This window comes from Oryzias latipes, chromosome 12, assembly GCF_053564925.1.
Source record: "Oryzias latipes strain Hd-rR chromosome 12, Olatipes_Hd-rR_3.1".
Taxonomy (NCBI): Eukaryota; Metazoa; Chordata; class Actinopteri; order Beloniformes; family Adrianichthyidae; genus Oryzias; species Oryzias latipes.
In genome coordinates this window covers 14,455,686-14,474,965 of record NC_136248.1, presented here as the reverse complement: position 1 = coordinate 14,474,965, position 19,280 = coordinate 14,455,686, and the positions used below count along the sequence as shown (strand labels likewise).

Below are 19,280 nucleotides of genomic sequence, written 5' to 3'. Positions count from 1 at the left end.
CACTAAATTTTGAACCATTTTGTTTTTGTGCTTCAGGTTCTACAGTTGTCCTCTTTAGGCTTAATTTTAGCTTAGCTGTGCCATCAGGTGGAGTTTCTACCTTAAACAAGGCAGCTTCTCCCTACAAACACATTTTAACAGATGAAATCGGTTTTGATCATGACGAATCCTATAGGTTTGATAAAAGTCCCACTCATATCATCCTTTCATCTATTTTAAAAGCGTTCCCAGTGGTCCTTTAATTACGATATATTTGCACAATCTCCCGCTAGCTTACAGCCCCTCATACCTCCAACCTAACATTACCGATGCATCAGAAATGGCGAGCAATATCAGAACAATCCAGCCGGACAGTTTATAGCCCGATACCAGCTCAGACAAGGAGAACAAAGATGTACATAAATCTGTTTGTCAAGTGATTGGAGCAGAATGGAGCAGAGCAGGGTGCTTTTGCCCACCCAGCGCATTTTACACTACAAGCTTTTTCCAACAGCATTTTTTGTCTGCTCCTAATTCACAACGATTCATAAAGAAATATTCAGAAATGCAATTCAAACTTAATTTTCTTAATCCCTACCATCATCAGAAAAATGCTAGAAGAGGATGTTATAAACACCAAGAACCCTGTTTTCATCTTAATGGGTCTTTAACATTTAAACAACGTAGAAAAAAAATTAAAAGGAGTAAAAGTAAACTCAAACAATATTTTAAAAGGCAGCACATCCAGAGCCCACAGCAGATCCAAAGGTTTTTCTTTTTTGTTAGACTGAATTTGGTCCGAAATCATTTGTAAATATTTATACATTTTAAGGCTTAGCTTGTCAAATTTGTCATTGTTATTCATGGAAGCAATATTTTTTGTTATCGGTTTATTCCTTCTTTTAAATCTGAAGGTTTTGTTGTTGTTTCAGATGAATTTAAGGGCCACTCGCTCCTCCAAGCTGCTCGGGAGGCTGACATGGCTAAGGCCAAGAAGACCCTGGCTCTGGAGATCATCAACTTTAAACACCCTCACACACATGAAACTGCACTGGTGTGTTTGAACTCAGTCTCCTCACTTTCCTATTATTGAATGTGATTTTAATGTGGTTTTCTATGCTTATGGTAATTAGCACTGTGCAGTGGCATCGCCACACCCAAAGAGGAAACAGGTCACAGAGCTGCTGCTGAGGAAAGGGGCCAACGTCAATGAGAAGAATAAGGAGTGAGTGACTCTTGTTCATAAATTCTAAAAAATAAAAATCCAGCAAGAAGCTTATTTTCCAGATAAGCAGATGGTAAAACTTGACAGTGATCATTGTTACATGTGAGGTGACTCATATGGTAGTGTAAGTTGCAGCAAACTATTCTATTATGACTTTAATGATGAGTAATTACTGGAATTTGGAGCATATTAAACATTTGAAAAACTGGTAAAAAAAAAAAAATTGAACCCTTATTTAGCTTCTTGTAAGCTTTTTTGCCTAATTTATCTACAATTTTTAAGAGCATGTTAGGAACAAATAGTAATTTTTTGATTTTTCTCTGCTTTTCTTCAGTTTTATGACTCCTCTGCATGTGGCGGCTGAACGGGCTCATAATGACATCATGGAGGTGCTACAGAAACACGGTGCAAAGGTGCGAGGTTTTTTGTTTTGTTTGTCACAAAATCTATGTAAAAAATTAAAGTAAATAAAAAAATGTATTTTAAAAATAGGTGATTTACGAATGATTTTTATTGTTAAACTCTTGCTCTAAATACCAACGATGTGCAATAATGTGACGCTACCACCACAAAACTGTGAACATTTAAAGATGCGACTTATGTAGAATACATTTTATTTGAATAAGACAGAAAAGTCCATGCGAGACATCGCACATGTTTGTGTTTGCAGGTGAACGCCCTGGACACGCTGGGTCAGACGGCTCTGCATCGCGCGGCATTGGCCGGCCACCTTCAGACCTGCAGGCTGTTGCTAGGATACGGGGCAGACGCCTCTCTGGTGTCGCTGCAGGGCTTCACGGCTGCTCAAATGGGAAACGAAGCTGTGCAGCAGATACTCAATGGTACGCTGTCCCTCATGATGGTGGGAGGTGGGGTGCGGAGTGCATATGAACTGTGCACGAGTGCGCCCAGAGGTTTAGTTGCTATGCAGCAGCAGTGAGGTGGGGGATTAACTGGAAGTGTTTTGTAAAGGTCAATATTGATATATTCACAGTGATGTTGCAGATGGGTAAATAGGTTTTGAGGCTGAGTTAACTAATCCTTAGTTTAGAAGAGACGCCACATCACAGTTCATTGCTGTGTAATGCTCAGACTAAAGATTTGTTTTTCATCAGTTAAATTGTGTTTCTCCTAAGGTCAAGTCATAAAGAAACAGATGCATGAATGTGGCTCCACTATGTGCTTTGTAAGCTTCAGAAAGAAGAATCACCTTTTGTTGACCAGAATCAGGAAACAGATAAAGGTCATACCGAAAGTTTGTTTTTTTTCAGCTGTCAGTCTGGATCCAGTGAGAAAAAAAATATAATATATAAATATATAAACCGTTTTTCGTTTTTGATTATTTTTGGTAGCCATTGTAAAAGGCTGCGATTCATTATTTTCAGCAAGTTGTTGCCATGGAGAAAATCTGCCAAATTTTTCTCCCGTGGATGTCAGAAATGTTTCTTTCCCAGCATTTTTAGACCAAGAGCACTAAAATGCTGCTAAAGTTGCTCTGGTGTCAACTGTGTACTAGAAAGTAATTTTACTTCGAATGAACAGTTTCTTTCCAGGTATAGTTTTGTTGAGGGTTGAGTTGAGCCTCTTCTTGATTGTTTGATTCCTGTTTTTGCGGCTCTGCAGAAAGTGTCCCTGTGAGGAACTCTGATGTGGATTACAGACTCCTGGAAGCCGCTAAAGCTGGAGATCTGGACACTATCAAGGTAATTTTCCTTCTGTTTAAATATCTTAACTTAAAATTTAAAAAAATGGAAAAATCTTATCAAAATCATATGCGTGTACCAGAAACAATATTCATTTATAAAATCCATTTTTTCTTTAAATTTATTTTAGTGGTTTACTAATAAATATTTTTTTTGTATTTGAAGAATTAGAGAAGAACTAATTTTAATTAGTTCAGTTTAAAATATTTTGTTTTAAAAACTAGAAAAGAAAGTTTCCCCTTTGCAGAGGTAACCTCTAGAATTTCTTCTCCAACTCTGTTTTTTTAACCCCTTTTGGATTTTTTTCAGTGCTGTCTTTATTTCTAGTCTGTTAAAACTGTTGCTGTAGTTTGTTTTTGCCACAGTTATCAAAAACTTCCTTTATTTAAACTCTGATCATCTTTTGATTTGTTGTAAAACTTCCCAGTGATCTTTTAATTACGATCATGCTGTTCTTAGGCCAAAAGTAACATATCTGCGTTGTTTTCTAGAACATAGTTTTTGCAGAGAAGCAGTAGTTCATTAGAAATTCACCTCTGAGTTGTGGGTGGGACGGTTGGTGTGGGGTAAGCCTGCCCCTACTTCCTGTCATCGTCTGTTTACGCGCTCTACCACTATCTTGCAACCCCTCACAACCCCAACCTAACATTACCAACAAACAAAAAATGGCGAGCAATATTGAAGCTATTGAGCTGTATAGTTTTCAGTCAGATTCCAGCTCAGACGAGGAAAACAAAGACGTACATGGATCTTATTGTCTGCAAGTGGATGCATCAGAATGGAGCGGAGCAGAAAGATTGTAGCTTGCCATAGAAGCTTCTACGGCACTTCTACAAGCTTTTTCCAACAATATTGTTGAATCTTCTTCTGATTCACAACGATTTTGAATAAAGAAATACTTATTTATTTAGCACTTTTAATCAAACAACGTAAAAATAGAAAATAAATGAAAATGCTAAAATCTTAAGAACACTATTTTCATCAGAGAGGGCCTTAGGACGTAAAATTTTTGCAGCAGAAGATAACCTGGTGTGTCCTCACACTTGCTGATAGGCAGTGGGTGATTATCATGTTCAGGAGGCTCCGTCAGTGTCTGAGAGGGGAGATGCTTTGACACCCGGGCAGGTGATGTTTAGAGATATGATCTCGGCCTGTCAGCTTTCTTTTTTGATTTTAAGACTAAAATAAGAATAATGTTTGCAGTCTTTTTTTACAACCAAAAACAGATCAGATCTGCCTTTTGGTTGGATTTTTATGCTAAAGTTTCCTTTCTTTTCTGATTGCAGTCATTGTGCACGCCTCAGAATGTGAACTGCCGAGACCTGGAGGGACGGCACTCCACTCCTCTTCACTTTGCTGCCGGCTACAACCGAGTGTCGGTGGTGGAGTACCTGCTGCACCACGGGGCTGACGTTCATGCGAAAGATAAAGGGTGAGGCCTCAGATTCTCACTCATTTTCCACTGATATCTTTTTGTAGTTGACATTTTCATTTTTAGACTGAATTCTTTAAAAATGATCTTGTTTTCCTCCCCCTCTGTAGTGGTTTGGTCCCTCTTCACAATGCCTGTTCATACGGACACTACGAAGTGGCCGAGCTGTTGGTCCGACATGGAGCTTCAGTCAACGTGGCCGATTTGTGGAAGTTTACGCCGCTCCACGAAGCCGCCGCAAAGGGCAAATATGAGATCTGCAAGCTGCTGCTAAAGGTTAGACTAGGATGGTCCTTTACTCACAGTAGACCAGTAGATCCTGTTGGATGCATGCAAATTCATTTATTACAGCTCCTGAGAGGTATACTTCCAAAATGTCTGTGTTTATGAAAACCGGGATACCAGCGGAAATCAACAGATGGTTGACATTCAGGGGAAGCATACAAGTAGAAATAGAAACATGAATAAAAAAGGGACAAAGACAACAAAAACTGACCAACCAAATGAAAAACCAAACAAAAAACAGCGACAAACGTATTCCCTCCTCCTGCTGACTGCTTAAAAGGTGCAGGTAAGCCCAATCAGCTGATCTGGATCAGCCTGGGAGGAGTTCAGACACCACAGTGACACATAACACATGAGACAGCATTATAGTTTATAGTTTGCCTTTTTCTAATTGCATTACAATGACAGTGTTCCGCTATAAAATGCCGTGTTATTCTTTTGATTGACTACTTAATGGGTCAAACAAGCCATTAAATGTGTCAGGATTTTTTAATAGTTAAATATTTGTCTAAGAAATTCATTTTTGTGTAACATTTACAAATGATATGCAGGTATTCCCATTCAAAGGCCGTGTATGAAGCTCTATGAAAGATTTCTAGAAAAAAAGGAGCTGTAAATCTTTGTTATGTAACAGCTTATTGTGCCACATTCACAGCCGAGTGGGTTTTTGTAAACACCCACAGATTAAGATGCGTCAGGGAAACTGGCCTTCCTTTTTTATGATTCTCCCAAATCTGCTTTTCTAAAACATGTTTTTTATGTTTTGTTTTTCTTTTCTTTTTAAATTTAGTCCTAATTTTTTATCCCCTTCCTTCATTTATTCCTCTTTTTTTTTAAGTAGCCCAACTGTATGTAGATAAATACTAAAGACTTCAGGATTTTTCAATTTGCTTTTCTTTTGAAATCATCGTCTGGCTGAAACATTTTGCACATCAAAGTTATTTTGTCGATTCGTAGTTTGACATGGAAGGTCGTATTTTCATGGAGCGAGGTCCTCTGGCTGTTTTATGCTTATGTCTCGTGCTACGTTCACAGTGGTGCGTATAAGAGCGTGTTGAACACAGGCTATTGAACGCACTTTTAGCATATAGTGTTCACACTGGTCTGCCGCTACCCCATACTAGCACATGTACTCATAGTTGGAAAAAGACTTGGTGACATAGAATTCTGGCCGGGCACAAACTGCAATTATTAATTTCTTCTTTATGAGAAATTTCAAAGGATTAGCACTTCCGTGTTTTGAAAAAGACACCACTTGTACCTTCCATTCTTTTATTATAGACATTTTATATTAGAAAGATAAAGATGAATATGTCTTCATTTAAAGAATTTAAACATTCTTTAAATTAAGAAGATCATCAATGGTTTACTGCACTGCAGCAGAAGAAAGAAAAAGGTTTTAGGCAATAAAAAAAAAGAGAAAATCAGTTTGACGTTAAGCAACAAATTGTCTTTGTGAGACTTTCTAGTTTTTATTCAACTATTTAGTGAAGGTCTTCAAGTTGTCTCTTTATTTTTCCAAGAATGAAAATATTGTGACAAAGTGAGATGAAGTACTTGATTAGTTTTACATTCAAACAGGTGATTCTAAAGTAAATCAGTATTTGTCACAAACTTGCTTTTTTATGAAAGGATTTCAATCCTAGAAAAGTGAGCTAAAGGGAAACCGAAGTAAAAGCAGTGAAGGAAAAGTGTAACTGCAAATAAAAATCTTAGACAATGTAATACAAGATAAAAAACCTGAAAAAGTTGTTATGCATCAAAAAGCTCTGAATGTTTCTAGTCCAGAGCAGAGCTCAGAACCAGGAGCGCAGAGAAGCAGTCAGAGCCTCGCCTCGGCTCTGCAAACACCTCCACCTAAAGTCCACAGAGAGCTGTAAACAAAAACAAAGAGGCAGCAGGCTGTTCGTCATCGTATAAAGCTGCCTTTAAAGCAAAGGTGAATACGGTTTCCACATCTGGTGTTAGTGTACGACAGAACACAGCTTTCCCATCAGAACAATGAGAGCGTTGTGACTATATTGTTGAAAAAGACGCAGAAGAATCAGTAAGAATGCAGTACGACGAGGTGATTGTGTGAGTATTAGGAGGAATGCTAAAAAATATTAGATGCAGAAAAACAAAACTTAGACTCTCATGTTTTTTTAAATTATGTGTTGCTTTAACTACAGGAGTCTAGAAAAATCTATTCAAAAGAAAATGATCAGAACAGGAGATTTGATCCTTGCTAAAGCAAACCCATGAAGATACTACTTAAAATACTCCCTGACCTGTGGACAAAGCTGTTGGATTTTAATGAAATTATATTTTAGGAAAAAAAACCTTCATCAAACAAAGATTTTCTGATATGCAATAGTTCCAGCAGACCAACGTTTTTCTGCCTCAAAGTCGTAGTTTGTTGTGTTTTAGGCTGTTGGTTCAACAAAACAAGTAATTAGAGAAGGTCACGTCTGGCTCTGGGAAGCTGGGATGTTTTCCAGCCTCTCCGAGGCAGATCAACTCTCGATTAATTGAAAAGCAGCAGACTCTGTAATGAAAACCTGTGCCATTTTAGTAATAAGCCAGGAAAACTCTAAACCCATACTTAAGCTCCTCTTGTGGAGATAAGCTTTTCGTTGTCTCCTCAAGACAACGAAAGAAAGAAGAAAACAAAGCTAAATGGCAGCTTAAATATACATAAAGAAGGGAAATTTTCCATTTTTACAGCAAAGAAATCTAATCTGATATGAACTTTGTAGAGAAAAGACAGATTTCTGTTATTAGAGGTTCCACAACAATAAGATCTACAAATGATTTAAAAAATCAAAGACAACAGTGTTTCAATCCTTACCAAATGGTTCCTTATGGTCCTATCACCAGATAATCTGATAAACCTTGTGGAATTTGTATGGTTTCTATTTGGTTTTCTATCTGAAAGTCCATAAACAGTTCCATAAATGTGCACTAGAGACCAAAGTAAGGAGTTTGTTTCAAGGCTGACCTCCTTATTCCACTTCCATATGAACACCAGAGCTGACAATCAAACGTTAACATGCTTTTCTTTCAAAGTGGATTGGAGTTTTGTGACTTGTGTTGTTGTTGTGTTGTGTACCTGAAGGAAGTTGTGTTTTTAGAGGTGTTTTTTAAGTGCAGCACTTGTCCAGACGCTATCTGTCCCAGCAGCTTTACTGGTGTTGCATTGCAGCCGAACCAAAGTTGTGTTATTAGATGGGAGGCGTGTTTAGTTGTTAGTGTTATCATCATCCACGCAGCAGTAAATGAAGTGTTGCTACCGCTGTCTGTGGGTAAACGCTGAGAGGCTCATTAATCCCAGCGAGCACATTCAAAGTAGCTCTGGAATTTAATAATAGAAACACCCCCAATCCTTAAACTCAATCCCTTTCATCCAATAACTGGTCTGGAGCCTGCAGTTTGAAATACAGGATGGAGTTCTTAAAGTGGGGATGGAGGCTGTTTTTTTCATGATGTATTTCATTCTAACTGAAATCATTGTGAGGTGTTTGGACTTTCAATGCGACTCTAAAGCTGCGGCCACCCCTGGCATGTGTTGCATGTTCAAGAATGCTGCTGATTGCGGGTCCTGAGCGCGCATAGCCCATGGCGTTCACACTGAACATGCAGGGAGGGACTTCTTATATTTTCTTTTGCTACTGTTTACTAGCACATACGCCACCTGCATTTGGAAGAGGCTTGATGCAAAATATCATAGCGGTGCACGTCTTACAAATCTTGCTTCCGGCTTTTTCTTTCACAGCTCTATTCTGGTATATGAAAGTATTAGTTCATATAATTCCAACTGGCAACAAACCGCAATTATTAATTATTCCTCTATGATCAGTTTTTAAACGGTTGGCACTTCAATGAAATTAAGAGACACCATCCATTCGTCACTACCAAATACAAGTCCCTGATTGGTCAAAGTTTAACCTGGTTTAACTTTCAACACATGTTCAATGGCTGTGTGTTTTGTACATAGAGCCAGATGGTCATAGAAACTTGCAAAGCGACAGGTGAACACGAGAGTTGTGAACGTGGAAGACAGGAACGTGGGTTTATGCGCGTTTGCATAGGCTTTTCATTGAAAGTGGACCCTTGAACGCGCGTTGCTAATGTGATATGAAAGTAGCCTCTGATCTGCTTCTGTCTGCATTTAGAGCAAGCTAGCAATCAAACAAATGCAACACCAGGTTTACCCTCATAGTCACGTGTCACAATATGAAAAAATGCTGTAGTCCAGCTGTTGTTTTTTTTTTCTGGTTTTACTTGAACTTCATGATTTATCATCTGCAGTAAATTGCAGCTCTTGATTGAGAAAAAATCTGATTATCATTTGAATGTTTTGCAAACTTTGATCAAATTTGTGTGAAAACTCTACAGATAAGAGAAATAATAAAAACCAGAGCAAAGAAAAGATTTTCTTTTTGATGTTTGGTAAAGTTTCTGTTAAACATCCTAATTCTTAAATTTCTGAAGAAAAGTCTAATTCGAGCTCCTGACCGACTTAAGTTTATCCAAACAATCAGGAAAGAGTGAGGGCAGTTCTAAGGTGCCGGTAGAGGCCCAGTTTCACCTCTCTAAACCTGCAGTCAAATGACGGCTAAGAGGTGAAAATGTCTACTTTTATCCCTGAGGTGAGTGTCGTCCGCTTCATCTGTCTACTCCTTATTTTCCTTGTACTGCTTCCTGATGAACCGTCTGTCTCCTCCTGCCTCTTATCACTTGTCATCTTGTCAAAGTGAAAGACTTTTTGAAAGGACCTGAGATTTTGAAGGATGCCACTGTCTGGGATGGATTGAGTTCTGGTTTATCCCCAGTTTTTTTCCTTTGACTCTAAACATTTGATTTATTTGCATTGATGTTCAGGTGATAGATAATTATTTGCATAGTTTTTCTCTTTGTCGTCCTTTTGTTTTCCTTCCTCTTCATGAGATTCTGCCTTCTCTTCCTCAGCATGGAGCAGATCCAACCAAGAAGAACAGGGATGGGAACACGCCTCTTGATCTGGTGAAGGATGGGGACACAGACATCCAGGACCTGCTGAGAGGAGACGCTGCACTGCTGGACGCTGCCAAAAAGGGCTGCCTGGCCAGGGTGCAGAAGCTATGTAGCCCCGACAACATTAACTGCCGGGACACGCAGGGACGCAACTCCACACCACTCCACCTCGCAGGTAAAAGGCAGGAATAGAAGAATAGAAACGGATTCAATAAGCTGCTATCCAGTCACATCTAGATTATTATGTTGGATCTTGCACTCGTTTTATAGTCGGCGAGTAGACATGATGTTTCTGTGCACAAACCTGGTGTTTTCATTCAGCATCTCTAAAAGTTGTGAAATCTATGTCAGAGATAACAGGACCTCACTGCGACTACAGGAGCTTACAGGCTTTAACAACAAAAACACTAAGAGGCTCAGAGAAAGACAAAAATGCATTGCAATAATTATTTCAGTTATTTCTGTTTGGGTAATTTAAAAGCTGACTTTTAAAAAATAAGAAAAGTCAATGGCATTGATTATTTATGATTTTAGGTTTTTATTTAACGATTCCAGGAAAATCTCGGACTTCAGTGTATAGTACAACATAAAATGTAATTTTGCACAGAAAACCTAAATCAGGCACATTAAAACTGACATCTGAAGGGGAAAATGTCCACATGAATCGCTGATGTACGCTGATGTTTATATTTCTTGTGTAGCCATTGCAGCACATTGGGCAGTTTTCAGACTCATATTGCAACAAAATTATTTAAATATCAGACATTTTTTTAGCAGAAGATCCAGCCTCTTAAAATATTTGGTTTCTGCTTTAAAAAAATAAAAAACCCTTATGTGGTTTATCACGTTTATTCCCATGGGGGCTCAAATTCTCCCTTTTTTTTCTTTTTCCTTTCCACCTCTCCTCTACTTTCCGTCTTGTCTATGTGATGCTCTGCAGCCGGCTACAACAACTTGGAAGTAGCAGAGTATCTGCTGGAACACGGAGCTGACGTGAACGCACAGGACAAAGGAGGGTTAATTCCTTTACACAACGCTGCTTCGTACGGGGTAAGGCTCCAAAACAAACGGTTTCCTCTTTAACTGTAGACACTCTTTGAACTGCTGTAACTCGTTGACTGTTTGTGCAACAGCCGTACTTCCAACAGATTCTGAAGGATGAGAAAAGCGGCTTTGCGCGGACATGCAACCCTTTACGTCTCAGCTTCTCAATCCAGTGAAATCCCATTAACTGCACAAACAGTCAAAGAGTTGAGTTGATTCAAAGAACACGTGCTATTTCCTGTCCACCAGTACGGCCCCAGTCTTAAAGGGTTAAAAAGAGTTCAAATGTGCAGGGGAAACAAGAATAACAGTTGTTACAACATACCATGTAGCAATTTCAGATCTTAGAATTTGACAGTCACCCGTCTGTTAGATTTAAGCCAAATTTAGTCTCAGATTTAAATGAAATTATAAGGTTAGAAAAAAGACTCAATAGCGTATTTTCCGGACTATAAGTCGCACCGGAGTATAAGTCGCACCAGCCCAAAAATGCATTATAAAGTAGAAAAAAACACAGATAAGTCGCACTGGACTATAAGTCGCATTTTAACTTTCACAACCTTATATGACACAATCATAGCAGACTGTTTATCTAATAATTTCACAGTCATTTTTTCTCAAACCTATTTATTCTTTTCATGAAGCATCATTGGCTAACTAATACTCTGTTTTCATCCTGTATTTGTAGAAACAGTTTTCACTTTTATTGCATTTCTGAATCTATGAAATCATTGGAAAATAGAATATTATGTTGTTAGCCTTCAAGATCTTACTGTAAAAAAAAGTTTGCTGATTCTCTGAGTCACTTAACATCCTCTTAATACTTAACATACCTCATACATCAAATTGACCCACGAACATCATCTCTGTTCCTCACAAATGAACATAACAGGAGGGTTAACAATGTATTTATTTCAATTTATTTCTTATATATGTCGCTGCGGAGTATAAGTCGCACCCCTTGCCAAACTATGAAAAAAAGTGCGACTTATAGTCCGGAAAATACGGTAGTACAATTCCTGTGGATACTAAATGTGGTATTTATTGATGTCAGAAGGGTCTATCTTAGACTGAAATCAATCAAACAGGTTTTTATTTCTCTTGTAAAATTGATCCATTTTCATTGGAATTAATTGAACTCAAAATGCTTAAGTGTCAAACCACCTAGTGGTTTCTTAGTTACATTACCTGGGTCCAGCTAGTTTTGATTCTAAATCAGCCTCAGACAGGAAGTCAAACACTCTTTCCTTTTTAGTGAAATGAAGTGATTGTGTCCTGAATTATTTATCTGTGTTAGACAGAGCAGTCATTATTAGAAATGAGAGGAATGAAGGTCAACCGCAGCAAGACGGAGAATCTGTGTGTAAATGAGAGGAACTCAAGTGGAACGGTGAGGTTACAGGAAGCGGAGGTGAAGAAGGTGAAGGACTTTAAGTACTCAGGGTTAACAGTCCAGAGCAGCAGTGAGTGTTGGAAAAGGGTTAAGGACGTGTGCAACAACCTCAAACGGGTGTAATTAAAACTGTAAATTAAAATAGTTTCAGCCAGGTTTTCCAAGGTTTACTCGCCTCTGCTCAGCGTTCTGCAAAGAGAGTCATGGAAGACATTTTTATGATGGCTTAATGAGCTCTGCATCACACCAACACATATAAATGCAATGAGGCACCCCCACATACTTAATTAAATCACTTCATGTTGTGTTTCTGCCAAAGCAAACTCTGGAACGGATTTCCTAATACAGTGGATCATTGTAGCATGTTTTTGTCTCTGATAAAAACAATTTGTTTGCTGTTTTTCATACTTTCTCCTTCCATCTTTATCTGATGTTCTGTTTTTCTTCCTCAAAGTGCTCCCTTAACCATCCCTGTCAGCTCTCATGTCTTCATCTCGACCTCCACTCCTCTGTGCAGCACGTGGACATCGCCGCCCTGCTGATCAAGTACAACACATGTGTGAACGCCACAGACAAGTGGGCGTTCACCCCACTCCACGAAGCAGCGCAGAAAGGCCGGACTCAACTCTGCGCGCTGCTGCTGGCGCACGGAGCTGACCCCACCATGAAGAACCAGGAGGGACAGACGCCGCTGGACCTGGCAACGGTAAAAACAGACCACCAAAGAGACATTTCAGAAACTTTTCTCTTTACTGTTTTCCTCTAGTATTATTTTTCTAAATCTACTTTTATATCTTAGCTGTTTTTTCAGCTTGTGTTTACATACTTTTAAAAACACACGTCGGTTCTCCTTCTCTTTTGGCTACAGGCTGATGACATCAGAGCTCTGCTGATTGATGCCATGCCGCCAGATGCCCTGCCCAGCTGCTTGAAACCACAGGCCACTGTGGTGAGTTCTCAGGTTTGGACCTGCAGCCTTCAGGTCCACGATGGTTTGAAAACATAACCATATTTGAAACAACGTGATCGTTCCTCTCTTTCAGGTGAGTGCGGGCGTGGTGAGTACAGGTGCAACGGCAGCGGTGGTCATTTCGCCTTCCCCGTCCCCCTCCTGCTTATCGGCAGCCAGCAGCATTGACAACCTGACCGCCCCCCTCAGCGACATCGCAGGAGCCGGAGTCTCCAATGTCGCAGATGGAGCGTCCGGCTCCGACAGGAAGGAGAACGACAGTAAGCCTATACGGACAAGCCCCCACATTCTCACATCATGTGTGTGTGTGTTGTCTCACGAGTAACCTCCTCTGATGACCCTACAGCTCTGCTGGACATGACCATCAACCAGTTCTTGAAGAGTCTGGGCCTGGAACACCTTAGGGACATCTTCCAGCGAGAACAGGTACACAATTAAACTCTGCATGAGTCACAGAGAGACAAGCGGGAAGATAGAAGGCAGTTTAAAGAAAATTATCCCTTGTTTTTCTGAACTGAGGTGATTCTCAGTCGAACTAAAAGGAATAAGCGAGATTATGTATTAAACATCGCCCTTTTCATGCTCCATAAACTAACATAAAATGTAATTTTTGTCCGACTGTGTCAAGTTAGTGTGGAATTGTGGGATATTTGCTCGTTTTGTAAGCACTCTAATTAACATCCAACTGTCATTCTTTATTCATCACTAATCAAATTCTCAGGATCAATCTCATCTCTGAGAGTCTAGAGAACCTCACTGTAACCCATCTGCATATAAATGGAGTCATTACTTCCTCCCATTCGTTGACCTTTTCTTCCCGCCTCTTTTGATTTTCATGAACATTTGTGTGACCTACTTTAACTGCAGTTTACCACAGACCAATGCAACCCTCATACTAATAAGGTCTATTATTAAACATCATTGTCAGAGGGTTTATATAATAATTATATGACTCATATTTGGTTGAAATTTATAGTTGCGCAATGTCAGCTTTTAGCTACAGGATAAATGTTTGATTAGATGGCAGATTGCAATGTTTTCCGTGTTCTTATTTCCTCTTTTGTCAACAAACAGCCGCTGAACTGCTGGGATGTTTTTGGTTTTCTCTGTGCAGATTTCCCTGGATGTCCTGGCAGATATGGGTCACGAGGAGCTGAAGGAGATCGGCATCAACGCCTACGGCCACAGACACAAACTCATCAAGGGCATTGAGAGGCTGCTGGGAGGTCAACAAGGTCAGTCCAGGCAGAAACACACTTGTGTGAAGCAGCAGCAAACGGTTTGAGATTAAAGACACCAAAGCAATAAAAACATGTGTGTTATTGAATGTCAGATAACTCTCTGAATTTTCTGTTCAAAGAAATTAGCTATATTTTAAGAAAACACAAGACATTGCGGAAAAAAAATGTTTTTAGAAAGGCAGTAACTTGAATGCCATTACGCGCATCAAACTGGTCAATACTACTCTTTGTAGTTTTATAGAGGGGTCTCCTATCCCTGGGCTGTGGAGTAGGATCTGTTTAAGGGTCAATTAGCACCAAGCTGCAAAGGAAGAAGATATAATTTGTTTTTTATGTTTAATCTGGTTCTGAATGGTGTTTTATTTTGGAAAACTGGATTCTCTTCACCACTGCTGTCTATGACTCACTCTTCTTGATGCATGTCTAGGTTCTCAGTCACGTCTTACATCCATTCGCTACCTTCTTAAAGTGCCTGCTTTAATACATTACTGCTAGATTTAAACCAGCTCAGCTAATGAAATGAACACAAAACATAAACGTGAGAAAAAGAAAGCTGCATTTAAAGACCCACTCAATCATATTTTGATCCATTTTCAAAATGTTCCATGTGTTCAATTTTGTTTAAAATTCTAGGAAATACTTTTTACATCACAGCAGTAGTTCATAAGAAATTAGCCTGTGAGTTGTGGGCGGGACTATTGGCCCGGAGCAGCCCCCCCTCCTGTCACCGTTACTGAGAGATCAGAACAGGGAACTTGTGGCCCTACCAGCGTGTTTTCAACTTCACAAAAAACTCTTTTTCCAAAGCTATTTTTTTCGTCTTCTCATGATTCAAAACAATTAGAATAAAGAAATGTTCAGAAATGTAATTTTAAACTTATTTTTCCTATATATATCCTCCATCATCAGAAAAATGCCACAAAAACTTGTTAAAAACACAGTTTTCATCAGAGTTGGCCTTTTACCAGACATTATCATAAGTATAGTGCTCTACTGTGACAGTTGTTCCCATGCACCACTCTGTCTCTGCCTACTTCATTATTATATATCAGAGATACCAGTTTTTATGCCACTCATGTCATTGTATTTTGTTGTATTTATCTGACGCAGAAGAAAATATTTTCTGATGTTAAATTGGTTTGTGGTGTAATAAAGAGCGGAGAGCGCCAGTCTAACCCTTGTGCTATCTTAGATGACCCCACCCTTACATTGACGTGTTCTCCCTACCATGACAAAGGTGGATAAAGGTGGAAAGATTTCATGTAATCCATGTACACCAGTAAAAATCACAAATCATTGAAGAAAAAAGGTTCAGCGCACTGTCTAGTGGGTCTAGATGACCCAACTCCCAACGTTAAAGTGCCTAGGATAGCACAAGTGTTATGGGACATTCATTCATTTATTCCAGGGCTATGTAGCCCAGGCTACCTAGCGGTGTCTCAGATTGGCCTTGGTTCACTTGCAAGTGAACTCTGGTGTGCTTCACTACTGTGTGTATGTAGATTAACCATCTAGTTGAGCTAAAAAAGGAAGTTTTTCATCTAGAAAAAGAAAGCCTGAATCTGAATTCTTCCCCTACCCCTCCTGCTTCTCCCTACCCAGGGGTGGGCAATTATTTTGACTCGTGGGCAACATAGGGTTTTAAAATTGGATAGAAGGGCCGTAACAGGAGCAGATGCGTGGAGTGAGAAATAAGAAGAATGAAAAACAACAACGGTCATCCGCGTTAGTACGTAGCTGCCAGCGCTCAGAAAATGCATAACAACCTCAGTTTACTTTAAACCTTTAAACAGTCATGCCAAAGAAAACAAAACAGTCAAAACAAAAAACATGGTAAAACAAAAAGTCATTGCTTACATTTAGATGTAAACTTCTGTGCTTCGGGGCACACCCACGTGAAGAAACGCGTTTCTCCTCGGCGACACAGCACAACGTGGAACAACCTTGCGGGCAGAGGGCTCTGTAGGGTGATAGGAGGGTTTTCCTATAAAAAAAAACTATTTCGGACACCTCTAACCCTCCAAATGCCCCTACAGTTGGAAGGGGCAGGGAGAAACCGTAGGGGTAGGAGAAGAATTCAGATAAACAAACACAGACATAATATGTCGCAGGTGCTTATGAAAATACAGTCAAAAGATGGCATGCAAAACACACTGTTCGTGTATCGTGGCTTTCTTAAGGCCTGTTCACACCGGGACGAATTTCACGGGCGATTTTCGCCGACGTTTAACGCCTCAGGACTAAACAAAGGGCACCAATGAGAGTGTGCACACCGACGCGAAAAAACGCCACGCGTCAAAGCGTCAAAAAAAAAAAAACGCCTCGGGTTCGTTTTTTTTTTTCGACGCATCGCGTCGAAATCTACTCGACCAATGAGAACGGCGCTTTTGCACACGTGTCTGGAGCTTCTGAAGTTACAGTAAAACACAACTTGGGGGCGCTCAAACACAAAACTGCCTTGCTGAGCACACATACCAGCGAAGAAGATAGACGCCAAGTAGCGTCTACACAGCAGCGAAGAAATAATGACGGACATTCTAAAATATCCCCGAACCAATCACCAGTTGGAGCTACTGATGCTTGAAATATTCATGTTTTCTTTGTTTGATTCTGACAAGCACGTAAATACTTGCTCTCTTCTTCTGAGTGAAAAGCGACTTTAAGAAGCGTAAAGTTGCGCAGCGCCACCTTGTGTACAGGAGTATTTCTGTTTACATTAAGCGCCATCTAATGTCAGGGAATGAAATTGCATGTTCGCTCGGCTCGTCAGCGAAAATCGCCTGGGTGTGAACACAAAAAACGTGGCGAAAAACGCTGGCGAATAACGCCTGGCGAATATTCGTCGCGGTGTGTACGGACCTTTACACCTCAAAGTGTTTTTTTGTGCTGGTCAGAGCTGATTAGTTATTCTTTGTCATTGATGAATTGAAGTGTTTGTTTGATTGAGACTCATAACGTGTCTTTAAAATGCATTTGTAGGGGCAAACCCATACCTGACGTTTCACTGCTCCAGCCAGGGCACAGTGCTCATCGACCTGGCACCAGATGACAAGGAGTTCCAGTCTGTCGAAGAGGAAGTAAGAAAACACACACAGTTATGGAGAAGCTGCGTCTGCCTGTTATTTTCAGTGGGTTTTTGTAGCTTCCGTTAGCAAGATGTGTGATGGAAAGTGACAACGGAAGTCAGCGTAGATGAGCTTAAAGTAACGAGAACCAATAGATGCTAGCAGAAATTAAATCTAAATTGAATCTGTAAAAGCTTACAGATTGTGAGGTCTTCTTTAGAGAAACAGAGAGAAGAATCTCCTAATACTGAATCTCAATACTGATTTGTTGTTGTGCTACTGCAGCCTTTGTTTCAAATAATTAAGTTATAAAATCAAATGAGCCACAGCTCTATTTCCAGCGATCCTTTAAAACCTAAAATATGACAAAGTTTGTTCCAAGTGTCTCTGTTCTGTCTGCTTGTGGTTGATTTTCCTGCTGTTCTTGTCGTCCTCAGCTGCAGAGCACAATCAGAGAGCACCGTGATGGAGGCAACGCAGGCGGAGTCTTCAGCCGGTACAACATCATTAAGGTATGTTAACACAAAGGTGTCCGTGCTGTGCTGAAAGCACAGACGGTGCTTTTGTTTGTGCAGGAACGAGACATCCTAACCGCGTTTACCTTCCTGCAGACTCGTTAACATTCACCGCTCGCCTCTCCGTCTCCTTTGCCTGCAGATTCAGAAAGTGGTGAACAAGAAGCTGCGAGAAAGATACGCACACAGGCAGAAGGAAATTGCTGATGAGAACCATAATCATCACAACGAGCGCATGCTCTTTCATGGTAATGAATCCAGACAGTAAAAATATACAAAAACACAGAAGGGTTTTTTAATCATTAACACTGTGAGTGTTAAACCAGATCTATTTCTTCCTTGTTTTCTGTTACTTTATTTTTATTCTTTTTTACACTTTTTTTGCCACATTTGTTATATTTTTTCCAAGCCAGTGTAGTTCTATTTGTGATGTTAAATTTATAGTACAATATGTTTGTATCATACGACAGAGTTTTAGGGCCAGTTTACCAAAAAAAAAAAATGTTTTTTAATTACGACTTTTAAGTCGTAAATTTACAAGAAAAAACTCCTAAATTTACAAGTTTATATCTCATAAATTTACGACTTAAAATCTAGTAATTTTACTTTTTTTTTTTTTTTTTTTTTTGGTGGCCTAAAACTCAGTCGTAGTATCATGTATAAAAACGTGCTGTATAAAAATTTCATACTTTTTTGACACATACTGAAGGAAAAATGTGATTGTCAGCTCTGTTTTAGGTGATGCTTGACTCTAATATACTTATATTCAGTTTCGGCTTAAATATAAATCAAATCTGACGTTTCCAAGCTGGACATCGAAGTGCGCTCGCGCGGGCGGGCGGGCGGGCGGGCGGGCGCCACTTTCTCTGTAGCTTTAATCACTTTGTCTTGTTTGACAAACGTGGTTCAATCGAGCTCCGGCCTTTCACAGACTCTGAGATTAACTCTGATCGGCAGTGTTTTCATTCTTCCAGCTCAACTGTAAGCTTGAGCAAATGTAATTTATCAGCCGTCCTCTTTTGACCACTCGACTTGTTCAAGGCGCAGCCTGGGGGGAGTTTGCCTTCTTGGAAAATGGACTCTACAAAGCTGGAAATCCCAGGAAGTAATCAGGTTTCTGTGGGGCTTGAAATGGTGCGTCTGGCATCAGTGATTTGTCTGTCAACCGAGATTTCCCAAGATCACTCTTTGGAAACCGAGTGTCTGTATACACTCTTTGCATTCTTAAGAGGAAGAGAATTGGGTTCTTCTTTACATTATTCACTGGTAGACTAGAATAAAAGTAACAGAATTGACAGTACCAACAGTCTGCAGAAACCTGCTCTTAAAGACCCACTCCTATAAAAAAATGTTTTTAACATGTTCTTGAGGCAGGATCCATGTACATCTTAGTTTTCCTTGTCTGAGCTACCATCTGGCCCCTATATACATGA

At 39.8% G+C, this 19,280-nt stretch overlaps 1 protein-coding gene across 4 annotated transcripts in view; it reads left to right on the top strand.

The window, feature by feature from the left end:
* Positions 1–19,280, top strand: part of LOC101158122 (poly [ADP-ribose] polymerase tankyrase-1) — a 91,575-nt gene that overhangs the window by 67,731 nt on the left and 4,564 nt on the right. For all 4 annotated transcript variants that reach the window (XM_011481927.4, XM_011481926.4, XM_078956175.1 and 1 more), the window contains 17 exons: positions 912–1,033; positions 1,113–1,204; positions 1,539–1,617; positions 1,875–2,046; positions 2,828–2,907; positions 4,194–4,339; positions 4,450–4,615; positions 9,575–9,794; positions 10,560–10,669; positions 12,574–12,762; positions 12,925–13,005; positions 13,100–13,286; positions 13,373–13,452; positions 14,141–14,261; positions 17,247–17,344; positions 17,770–17,844; positions 17,990–18,095. In XM_011481927.4, the coding sequence (XP_011480229.1) occupies positions 912–1,033; positions 1,113–1,204; positions 1,539–1,617; positions 1,875–2,046; positions 2,828–2,907; positions 4,194–4,339; positions 4,450–4,615; positions 9,575–9,794; positions 10,560–10,669; positions 12,574–12,762; positions 12,925–13,005; positions 13,100–13,286; positions 13,373–13,452; positions 14,141–14,261; positions 17,247–17,344; positions 17,770–17,844; positions 17,990–18,095 (2,124 nt within the window). The remainder of the gene's footprint in view (positions 1–911; positions 1,034–1,112; positions 1,205–1,538; positions 1,618–1,874; positions 2,047–2,827; positions 2,908–4,193; positions 4,340–4,449; positions 4,616–9,574; positions 9,795–10,559; positions 10,670–12,573; positions 12,763–12,924; positions 13,006–13,099; positions 13,287–13,372; positions 13,453–14,140; positions 14,262–17,246; positions 17,345–17,769; positions 17,845–17,989; positions 18,096–19,280) is intronic.